Source organism: Phaethon lepturus, unplaced genomic scaffold (genome assembly GCF_000687285.1).
Source record: "Phaethon lepturus isolate BGI_N335 unplaced genomic scaffold, ASM68728v1 scaffold3087, whole genome shotgun sequence".
Lineage (NCBI taxonomy): Eukaryota > Metazoa > Chordata > Aves > Phaethontiformes > Phaethontidae > Phaethon > Phaethon lepturus.
In genome coordinates, this window is record NW_010551020.1 from 18210 (window position 1) to 30029 (window position 11820).

At 37.7% G+C, this 11820-nt stretch overlaps 1 protein-coding gene across 1 annotated transcript in view; it reads left to right on the top strand.

Annotated features, from left to right (window-relative positions):
* Positions 1–11820, top strand: part of UBE3A (ubiquitin protein ligase E3A) — a 49991-nt gene that overhangs the window by 14620 nt on the left and 23551 nt on the right. The window contains exons 4-5 of the mRNA XM_010290713.1: positions 1496–1540; positions 10599–10909. Coding sequence (XP_010289015.1) covers positions 1496–1540; positions 10599–10909 — 356 coding nt within the window. The remainder of the gene's footprint in view (positions 1–1495; positions 1541–10598; positions 10910–11820) is intronic.

Genomic DNA, 11820 nt, shown 5'->3' on the forward strand with positions numbered 1-11820 from the left:
CAGAAATGCTTTCTAGGCATTGGGTCTGTTAATAAAGTACAGTTTGGTAACATCCAGAAAATTTCTAAGATCTGTATGTCATTAGAGGAACTAAGATTTTTAGTAGAGAATTCAGAGAACAGTCCAGGCTTTAATAAACAGGAGGGACCATCCAGTAAGGTAGCACAACAAAAGACAGGAAAAAAGGAAGTGTTTCAGGCTACAGGTGGAGATTTCCAATAGCATTTAGAATAGCATTGGTAGTCATATAGTAAATAGAGAAATTCAGAAATTCCATTCCTATAACCAGAGATTTTCCCAGTAAAGCTATGGCAAAGCCTGCTTAGCTGCGCTGACTGAAGTCCCCTGGCAAACTCTGTTGAAACCTACAAAGTGAGTTCTGTTTGTAGATTTTAGCTCACTTCTGTTTTGAGAAAGCTCTGTCCTGAAAGACATTTTTGTTCATGTCAGCTACAGAGTTTTACCTTAATGGCTGTGCTCTGTTTCCACTCCGCATGCAATATATCCAGTGTGGCGGTTCTGGTTAACTGTACCAAAATCTATATCCAAGTGAAGGTTGGATAAGGTTCTTCAGGGTGTGATTTCAAGGCAGCTTAAGATGATTGAAGTCAAAACTGCTGCATTTGTACTACCTTGTCTCCTGGATCATCCGGCTACAAACTCACTGGGTAGGGGAAGTCCTGAAGGGAGGAAAAAAAATAATCTGTCTTTAAAAGAAAAAAAAAAAAGTTAACTTCTTGAATCAATGCTGACATAAGGAAGAAGATGGGAATAAGGAAGAGCTAAGTGACTATAATTTAGCCTACTTAACTTAATATGGAACTATACCCCATACTCTGTAAATCAAGTCAAGGGGGTTGGCAAGCTGAACAAAGGTGCTGCTTGTGTGTTCAAAAATGCCAGGCGATAACGCCTAATTCTGAATATTACTGGATGATCTTTTGGCTGGAAGGAAGAAACAGAAAGCTGCCTTTATGCTTCTGCTCTGGGAGATTATGTCCATAAATTCAAGTAGAGGAATTTTGTTTCAAGGAAATTGGTTTCAAGATTCTGTTGAGACCTGCTTCTAAGCTGCTGCTTCTTAGAGTCCACCTGTGCAGAGAATTTGTTTATAACTATTGATCACTGATAAACTTTGAGTATACATTTTGGTTACCGAAGTGGTTCTGAAGAATTAGCCCAAAACCAGTGCACTATGCAACCTGAATACAGAAGTACTGCCAGCAGAACTCTTCTCTAATGGCTGCTGTTGCCTGAGCTGTGGCAAAAAAGTGCTGTCCTCTTTTAGAGAAATTTGGCTTAACTATATCGTCAGGTTTCATGTTATGAACTGTCTTCTAGAGTTTGGTGCAACAAATTAAATGCGCAAGTGCATAAAAATTGATGCTTTTTGTGTCAATAATACATTTTCATCGCTTTCCACCTTTCTTAACTCTTCGTATTGTAATGACTTAAAATAACAAACAGTGCTTAAAGTTCTTATATGTATTTGCAGATCACCAGGAGAACCTCACTCTGAAAACGTTGAAACTAGCCGAATGTAAGTAAATGAGTGGATGAGTTTGATATATCTTGTTTTAAAATGTTCTGAATGTATGTAACAGTTACTTTTGCACCTGCTTGAAAAAAAGACGACAGAAGCTGAGTAGAACTATGGAATCACCTTAGAAAATTTCAAGTTAGTATTTTGCTATGGAAAAATAATTTTAAGCCTCTGTAGAAATTGTGATGATTCTTTTTTGTGGTGTTTTTTTGGAGGGGAGGCTTGGTTAAACGGAAAGTTCAGCGGCTTGGTTTAATGAGAACCAGTAGATGGTAGCATAAGACAGTGTCAGAAATCTTCAGGCCTGTATTCAGACTTGCCAGTAGGCGTGTAATTTCTACCTGCTATTCACTAACATCTTGCATGGATTTGAAGACACTTCAGTGGTAAGGCACAATACCTGCTAATACCTATTGTGGCAAATGGATTGCTGAACAAAAGAAGGAAAAAAAAAAGTCTGACTTAATTTGGCAAATTTATATACTAGTTACTTCTAGAAACAGAAAACCAAACAGTATTCATGTAGCTTCTTGCTCAGTTCTGAACCTCGTTTTGGTCTGTCTTCGTTAGCTTAGAAGCCAAGATTAACTAGAAGCAAGATTGTGGTAGGCTGAAATGTTCATTTCAATTTTAAATGCAAAAGGGTTGCAGGAATGAGAGGACCATTTAAAAAAAAAAAAAAGAAAAGTTACTTGAGACTATTCTTCTGTGAGTTAGCAAACAAAAATTCTTTTCTTGCTATTCAAACCATCCTGTCATAAAACTCAAATAGGGAAACCACAAACTCTGCTTTTCTGGCTTACAGCACAAATTCCAAAATAATAGAGGGAATGTAGCCCAGTGGTTCGTGTCCAAGGCTTCAAAAGACCTGGGTTCATTTTGCTTCTGCCACAAACTCCTCCTCTGACTTTAAACTGTCTCCTCCACACCCTCCCCCCAAGTGGTCTAGCATTTTATGTGTTGCTGGCTGAATGCCAGTTTCAGGATGTTTTGCAGGCTGGGGACATAGTGTCAGTTGCTCAAGAACTTCTCTGCTGTAGCTGCCCAAGTTGGGGAGAAGCAGAGCTGAGGTGAGCCCTTCCACACTGAACTGTGTATCTAACCTTAAAAGTGAGGAGAAGGAAACATGGAACACTTTTCCCATGTGTTTTTAGCAATTCACTGCAGTGAAGTCTTTTCTTGTCCTAGGAGGAGCATTTCTCCTGGGACAACAAATTAGCTTTTCCCTCTCTCTTGCCATCTGTTACAGATGTGCTGGCTAGTTGCGTTCTTAGCAGTACAGGTTGCAGGCATCAAGACCTGAGAGGTAACTGGCTGTTGCTGCGTGGGTATGTGTTAGAGACAGAGGCTGCAGGGCAGCCAAATCCTGCCATGGTCTCCAGCAGCAGCCCCTGCTGCATTGTGTTTTATTGTTCCTGCAGCAAGTTGAGTTGTGTTCTTTTGTTTCCGTAGCCTAGCCAAATGGACAAAATCGGGCTGTAGACTGGCCATAGTCCACCCTGGATATTGTCAGTTGACTGCTTTTTGCACGCTGTGAGGGAAGATGCGTCAGAAACAAGGAACTTGAGTGGTGTGAAACAGACTCTAAGAACCCATGATAAATGAGAAGGAAAAGGCAGTACAACTGTATTTCCTTCTAGCAGTTTGACACTTTGTGTGTGTGTGTGTGTGTGTGTGTTTTGTCCTCCTTAAAACTGAACTTGGAAAAATAATCTACAGTAGCAAGCTTTTCTGTGTGAAAGCTGAAATTTTTTTTTTTTGTGCAGAATGATCATCAGAGTTACTCTCACTGTGTAGATTTTGGGTATCTGTCTAAAATAGATGTAAGCCAGTCAAGCTGTAGGGATTCACATATTTGTGTATTAGTTATACAGTGTTAATGCATGCTATACTTGCAAAACTAAATTTTTTAACACTGTGTCACAATGTGATGTGTACATTACCTATTACAGAGAATTTCTGCAATCCTGCTGCATAATTGCTCTTGCCACATAAGGTGGAATGGCAGGCTGGGTAATAGCGTGACCTGCAAGCCTACCTGTGTAGCTGTAATAGTAACTATGTTATTTACATGCCTATATTCATTAGTAAATGCAGGAACTTATGCAAGTGTTTTATTTTTTGCACAATATATGGTTAAGCTGTTTTTGCTCTAGTTGGCTGATATAATTGCTTTATTTGTTTCTGTGTTCTGCATTGCAAAGCTTTGTACTAAGAGCACAGTCACATATGTTTCACATGTGTGAATTAAAATAAATAAACAATCTACTGACTCTTCTGGACTCTTACGCAGCAAATTCTTCCATGGATAAGTTTTTCTTATCCCAAGCTTTTAAAACTCTAGCTCTGTGCATGATGAACATCTTGGTCCTAGCTCAGAGTTAGAAGTCTTTTTTCCTTAACATTCATTCAACTCTTTTGAATTTTTAAGATCATCATCTCCTGTCTGCTCCTGTCACAGGTCTGCATTAATTTTCAGCTTTGATTCGGATAACTTTCTTGAAACCTCTCTAGCACTAAATTACATAATTTTTAATTGTTTACTTTAGCAATAGCTTGACTTATCAGTTCATCTGTTTTTCACACTGTTGCAATGGTCAATTTTTGTCTGAAATAGTTTGTCACTTATATCACGCTTTCTACTGAAACACTTTAGTCGTCTAAAAGTAGAAAATTAGAATCAGTGTCTCCCAAGTTACTGTCTATATCTTCTGATATCTCACTGCAGTGCTAATAATCTCCTTTCTTTGGTTGGGATGCTGATCAGAATACAGTGTATAAATTTCATACTGAACAAGCTTAAATTTGTCAAGTATAGTACAACATGAAGTCTAATTGTACGTGCTCGAGTGCCAGGACTTCTTTAAGGGAAGACACGGAAGGTACTAAAGAATATGTATTTTGTTTAATATTTGATAAAATATTCATTATTTGTTTTTTCCAGAATATAAAGACAGACTGAAAGATTCCTGCAAGTATGTGAGGTTAATGTCATTTTATTTCTTTCCAATAAAGACAAAGTTGGTCTTATTGTGGCCTCACAGCCAGTAGAGAGTATTAGAGTTTAGGACTCTTTACTTGATATTTTAAAAGAAAATTTGGAGAACGGTTGAAAAATTTCGTGTGGTTAGATGTGATTATTCTTTGGGAGTTTAACAGCTGATAACAATTGTGTACTTTTTTCTTTAAAATATTAAGAATAACAAATTTGTTCAAGAGAGTAAGATGATGTAAGTTTATAGTCAGTCCTAAACTTATTACTAAGTTTATTCCTGCAGTAACCCAAGCTACTTTTTATTTGTACTCAAATCAATTTATCGGCTTTTTTTATGAAGGCTGTATTTTTCCCTGACTTTTCAAAAGGCACTGATTCTGTAAACATGAGCATAGTATTTAAAAGTCAACTGTATGCCTACAATCATTACCATTTACATGTGTTGATTGCTTTCAATAATTGCTTAATAATTGTTTCCCCATAATCACTAATTAAATGGCTTCAGGCCTGTAAGGGCCGGGGGGAGGGGGGGCGGCGGCACAGATTTTTCCTGAAATTGCTTGGGTTGAAAAGCCAGGGTATAATTGATGCATTATTCATCTCTTTGTTTTTTGGCTAACTGAATGTTGGAGGGATTGCATAGGTGATAGGGCACGGCATGCCTTCTTAAGAAGGACAGATGGGAACTAGCATATGAAACCAGTTGGTCTGTGGAATAACATTCTCTGTAGAGTCTTGGAGCTAATAACCTGAAGAGGAAAGGGCAGAAATGAAGGATGCTTTTCTAAAAGGACTGCAGCAAAGTAATTTGTCTGCGAGACAAGTACTGATATGGTACAAGAGATATGTGCTGACCATGTTCTTGACACCCTCTCTCTAGCTGTCTTTCTGCATTGCTCCATAAAGCCAGGACAGCTCTTCTGTTCTCAGGTTTGCCCTTCCTGAGGAAGCGCCATGCCTGACTTTGTCAGCACACAATGTTCCTGGAGGCACAGTGGATCTAGAATACGTGGTAGGGCGGGAGGTCCCTTGAGTGAAGCCAGTATGGTCCAAGGGAGTTCGGTCTGTACCCCAGCTATTGGTGCACACCACACTGGAAAGAACAAAGATCTTTCAAATGGGAGCTCCATGTGTATTTGCAGACGTTTGGTGGAGTGTCAGTGGCCGAGACGGGCAGAACGTGTTACAACGCTGCTGGAACAGAGGGCTTGGCTCCAGTTCTGTGTGGAGCATTTGGCAGTTCAGTGTGCACGCTGCTTCAAAAGGGTCTGCGTGGGCAGTGCTTCTACTGGAAGCTTGTCTTCTCTAGCACCGCTGTTCTTACTCTAACTAAACATGGGCAGGAAACCAACACGCAAGGTTTGAAACTGAAACTCTCAGAAAGCAGTATGTAACTTCACAAAGATGTCCATCCATAACCCACACTTTTTTTAACAGTTTCTGATCTGCTGGTCATCTTATTTCCACAGTGTAGCATAATTGTTGCAGGTGTATAAGTCTGTTTATGGTCCTGTCTGTTAAGGCATATACTGGAAGTTGTTTTGCTATTAGTACTAAAAAAAATGGTCCCTTTTTTTTGCCCCTATCCAAAAGACAAACATAATTTTTCCTCTAGTTTCCATGCACATTAGTACTTTCATTGCGTTTTTTTTGTGCTAAGAAAGAAGACAGCTTATGAACATTTTGGCACTTGTGAATTCCTAATAGTTTTGTTAAAAAGGGCCATTGTAAATTTCCGCTTACTAAAATATGCTATCTTGGAGCAATGTGAGACTTCTGTGTAGAAATAATATAAAAGTTGTTGTGTCCCAAGGAGAAGCCATTCAGAAATACATCATTTCATATTGATATTTCCAGACAAGTATGAAACCTTCATACGTATTTCTAAAATTTAGGTAAACTTAAAGCAAAAACGATGCATTTATGCAGATATTTTTAACTTCAGGCAAGTTTTGAAACTTGGATGAATGTTCTTTGCTCTAAAGGATTATATGCTTCAGAGTTTTCTAAAATTCCTTAAATGCTTAAACATCTGATTTTTCCTGTTGCAAAAGTTTCCATATGCAGCATTTCCCTGTAGTTAAAGATATTTGGGAAATGCAAATTGGATGCTGTTACATAGGAACTTTTGAACTAGTGCGTTCAATCCTTTTTGTATGTGCTTTAGACATTCAGAAGTTACTTCACAACCCAAAATGCAGCCCAGTTCACCTTTGCCTGAGGTATCTAGAAAGGTAGAGGCTCACTGGTGCACATTTCTAGTGATACTCCACAGTTTTGGCAGCATTTTAATTACAAATACAAAGTACTTATTATCTGGCTTTTTATTAGCTAAAGAACAATTAAAATGTCTAAAGGTGTTCTTTTTTTCTTTAAGTCAGTCAGTGAATACTAATTTTTGTTTAAATGGATAAAAGTGCTTGTGAAATTGTTGGACTTTGGGGAAGGAAGATGTCTGTTTAGGTGCCTCTCCCCCTTACTGAATTAACAAGTCTTGCTTGAGGAGGTTATACAAGGCCCACTCTGTGGGAAGTTACCCTTAAGGCTTAAGGATATGCCTGTGAAACGTTTACAACTGCAACCACACCAGTGCAGTTTCATACTTGAATGTGCAACAAAAGTGTGACCCTTTGCAAATATATATGCAAGACAGTCACTGCAGCCTTAGCTACACTAGAAGATGTCTTGTGTGCTAATGTACAGTAAACTAGTCATTGAGTTTATAGGGAACCAGTTAATCTTCACTTGATCCCTGTATAGGAATTTAAAGGGAGCTGCAGTCTTCATAGTATAGGGTGAGCTAAGAATAGAGAGGGGTTTTGTGTTACCTCACTTGATGAACCAGTTTTAATGCCTCAGGCTAAGAACTTAGGTTTTCTACATACTAAATGAGCAAGGGAATGTAGAAAGAGATCAAGTTTTCACCTCTGGCGAATGGAGAAGGTAGGCTACATTTTTTTCTAAATAATATAGAAATGTGAGCTGTTGGCACTGGACGGTGACAGTAATGCCTCAAGTACCCTAATGGGAATGTGGTATGGGATATCTTACTATTCTGTAAAATCACACATTGGTTTACTTGGAACTGCGTTCTTTTTAAGTGCTTTCATGGATGCACCTCAATAAGAGTAGCCTTGTAAAAGGCTCATTAAATTCTCCTCTACCTTCTTAGGTCTGTATCCTCACTTTAATTCTCCACCTTTTTTATTTACTTAAATAATTTATTTGAGGCCATGTCAAAATTCTGTGGAATAGCCGCCACGGAGAGGTGGGGGGGAATTCTAATACTGTTGTATTCTAGTACTGTTGTACATTGTATTGTTTGCTTCCATAGTTGAATTTAAAAAAAAAAAAAATTTCTAACTTTCAGTTGAACCTTCCATCTCTAATAGAATTTCACAGAACTTGGGTCAATGAGTCTGTGGCCATGAGTCAAAATGAAGATGTTTGTACAGACAACATTATTGTAGGCATGGCACAGTTTGAGAAGTAATTCATAGTTAAAAAATGGAAGCAAAAAAGTGAGTCCCTCAGAAGTTAACTGTTAGATACAAGTCTAAACTTAGCTAACATGATTAAATGTGTTGTTAGTATTTCAGTGTATAAACACTGATATAACTTCATTCAAACCAGATGTTACGTAAGCTAGAAAGGTGTGCATGCCTTTTTGAGACTAACAGTTTCTCCAGTTTGAACTCTTAAGGAACTGGTCAGCTTTTCACAATATATTTAATCTGAATAACAGCTCTAGCTGCTTTAGGTAAATAAATAAATACACACACCTGTAATACATATGCACTTAGAGCAGCTGTGAGAAATAATACATGTAACATTCATAAGTGTATTACATAGGTCAGAAAATTATGGCAAAAAACTTGTGATCTATGTATAGACTGCAATAGAGAAATAAGGTGGAAGGAAAATGTGACAAGGAAGGATAGATTTAAAATGATAATGTGTATATGAAATAACCAGCATTTTGTATGCACTGTGGAAAACATGGTCAGTGAGAAGGAGGGAGGAAAATAAAAGGAACAGTAAGTTTCAACTGGAGTTGGAAGGCTTTCATGAAGGCATCAAGGTAATGCATAGGAGAGATTGCAAGAGAAGTAAATAAGGAGCGTGTTGGTGAGACAGGTGACCATAGCTCAGATGTAAAAATTCAGTATTACAAAGGAAGTCTTTCATGTGATAAGCTTACCTGCTTACAGGTGACAACATTTCACACTCCAAATCTGAAGGTCTGAAATGATTGAAAGTCAAGAATGATCAAAGCATGAAGTCTTGGCATTCAGAAATAGGTATCTGTGAAATCATGTACTGATCTAAGCTGTGTTAAAACACTGTTGGTGTTTTAAAGCCTTTATACTAAAAGCTGAAGTATGAAAAACAGGCTCAAAACAACCTTATCTTTTTATACATATGTGGAGAGAGGAAGGTTTTCCTAAGTCTACACATAAAAATTGGAGAGGCTAGAATTCTTTCCTTGGACCAGAATACAGCTATTATATGGTAGTGGTTTTGATGGCATTGCTGGTGCTGCTTTTTTTTTTAATGGTTTTCCACCTCTGTCTCAAGGTTGCAGGGAAACCTTTCTATTCAGTTCTTGTCTTGGAACTCACTGGGGCATTTGAAAGCTCAGGTAGATATTGAGGTAATGGTTTTCTTTGCAAGAAATATTTTCTTCCCTAGGATCATGAGATCTTGAAGGGTGAAAAGGAAGGAGCAAAAGTATTATTGCTGAATAATATACACCTCAGTAGTTACTTTCAAAACTTGAGTACCTTTTCCTTTCTGAAGCAGCTTCATTGGAGCTCTGATACTTAACCAGCCAGTGTTAACAGCTAGGTGCAGCAAGTGCTGAGTAGTACCACTGGGCCTAGCATTTCAGTTCTCAGGTACTTGTTCTGTGCAGAATCTGTGCGTACATCAACATTGGAAAAGGCAACTTTAAGTTAATATCTCAATTTCTGATGAAAATCTTGCTTTCTGTGTTCCAGTCCTTATAGTACTGTATCACTAATGTTAGGTAAAGTTAGCCTGCACGTTACACCAAAATGTTTTAAATGTTTCATAGTTGATATTTTTAATTAATAACTCATATTCTTCAGTGAAGGTTTAGTGGTTTCATTCCAAAATGTGGTCAAATGTGGTGCTGTTGGTGCTGCATGCAGCTTCTGTCCCAGTTACCTGCAGCTTTACGGCAATTTCTTTACCATTTGTAAAAGTCTGGGACTTATTGGCCAGTTAAATTTTCTTGTGTGTGTAATATATAGTACTGAGCCCATTGACTTGTTTAGCAATATAGTTGTAATTCTTCAAAATACATACTTGCCATGTATAATCGCTGGAGAAAGGAGAGGATTTGGCAAATAGCTTGTTTAGAGAACCATATACCTTATTAAGCTGAGGAGAGAGATACTCAGCCTTGAGCTCATCTTTAATCGTGGTTTTTGTCATCAGTTTAACCAAGGAATATTTTTCCTACAGATTTAAATAGACTAAATATCTGATAACTTAGTCATCTGGAATCTTGTTTAAAAAATGGTTTAGATTTTTAAAGGGTTTATATCCTATTGGTGTAGCGTTGATAGTATTATTAAATAAATGCCTGGATCATTTGTATTTCAATAATTCTCCCTCTGTCAGTGGCAACCATACCTCAGTGCTATACCCAGACTCAGTCACCTGTATGAGATCCAGTTCTGTTTCACTTGCAGTCTTGCTTTGCATCTAAATTGCTCTCTTTTTCAGGGACAATTGAGGTTGTTCAGAACTGAACAAGAGTGTGTCCACTGTAACGCTAGAATGTAAAGCTGAAAACTGTGCATAAACCTTCCATTTACATAGAACCCACAAATTAAACTGTGTGTTAAATATATTTGCATTTGTCAAGATGAGAATCCTGCATTTGAAAAAATCTCCTGATGTGTCCTCTCTGACACAGAAATCTTGTGTTTCAGTGTCTGACTAATCTCTGCCTTGCTGATGCTTTTGAATGAGCTTTGTATGTGAAAGCTCTACTAATCCTTGTACTTACTGTTTGAATGTTTGCTACAGGAAGCGAGCAGCTGCAAAGCATCTAATAGAGCGCTACTACCACCAGTTAACTGAGGGCTGTGGAAATGAAGCCTGCACGAATGAATTTTGTGCTTCCTGTCCAACTTTTCTCCGTATGGATAACAATGCAGCAGCCATTAAGGCCCTCGAGCTTTATAAGATTAATGCAAAACTCTGTGATCCTCATCCCTCCAAGAAAGGAACGAGCTCAGCTTACCTAGAAAACAATTCCAAAGGTGCCCATAACAATTCCTGCACTGACAGAAAAATGAACAAGAAGGAAGTGCAAGGCCCAAGAGATGACTTTAAAGGTAAGATGTTATTTTAGAATTTCCCTAAAATAAACCACATTTAATATGCATGTATAGAAGCCTACAGAATTCACTGTGGTGGTGTTCTGCTGGCTTCTTGAGTAAAACAGAATATTGGGTAATCACATATTTTATGATGGATTAATGCTGAAAACTGATTCCAAATCTGGATCTTTACCACATCTTTGTTAAAAACCATGTGCATTTTTTGCTTTCTGAGATTACTGGTTTTGCAAATATAGAGAGGTTTTTTTAAGTGCTGTTATGACTGCTTTAGTTTTGCTGGTTTTGTAACTCTTTTGTAGTTAATGAGTTATAAAAGTTATACTTTAACAAATTCCAGATTCTGTGTTAAGAAACCTAACAGACTAACAAAAAAATGATACAGTGGATGATAGGCAATACATATAGCAAGCTAAAAAATGTTTAAGCGAAGTAATTTCTAAGCCAGTGTAGGAAAAGGAAATACTGTTCTGTATGTGTTTTTCTAAATTCTGTTTAGCTTTTTAAACTCTCTAGAATGGTAAGTACATACTACAAGAATAATTTTGGTGGTTGTGAAAACCTGTGGTGCAAACAGAAATCACAAGCTAAATGAAATTAAAGCCATTAACCTTTAAGCAGACCTTTTTTAAGTATCATTGCACTAAGTGGTATAAACACAGTTCAGATTCATTCGTTTTAGTTAAAGAAGGTGAAACTGTTTACAGTGAAGAATTAAAAAGCCCTACAGAATCAGCGATAAAACACAGTACTGTATTAGAAGGGACCTAAGATGCTCCAGTCAGTACCTGCATCAGCTTGTTCTTTATCTGATGCAAGGATAAATTTGTCCCCAAATTATTTATGATCTGAGTAAGCGGAGAGGCAGACAGTAGGGAAGGGAAGAATGAGCTAAGTGCGTGTTAGAC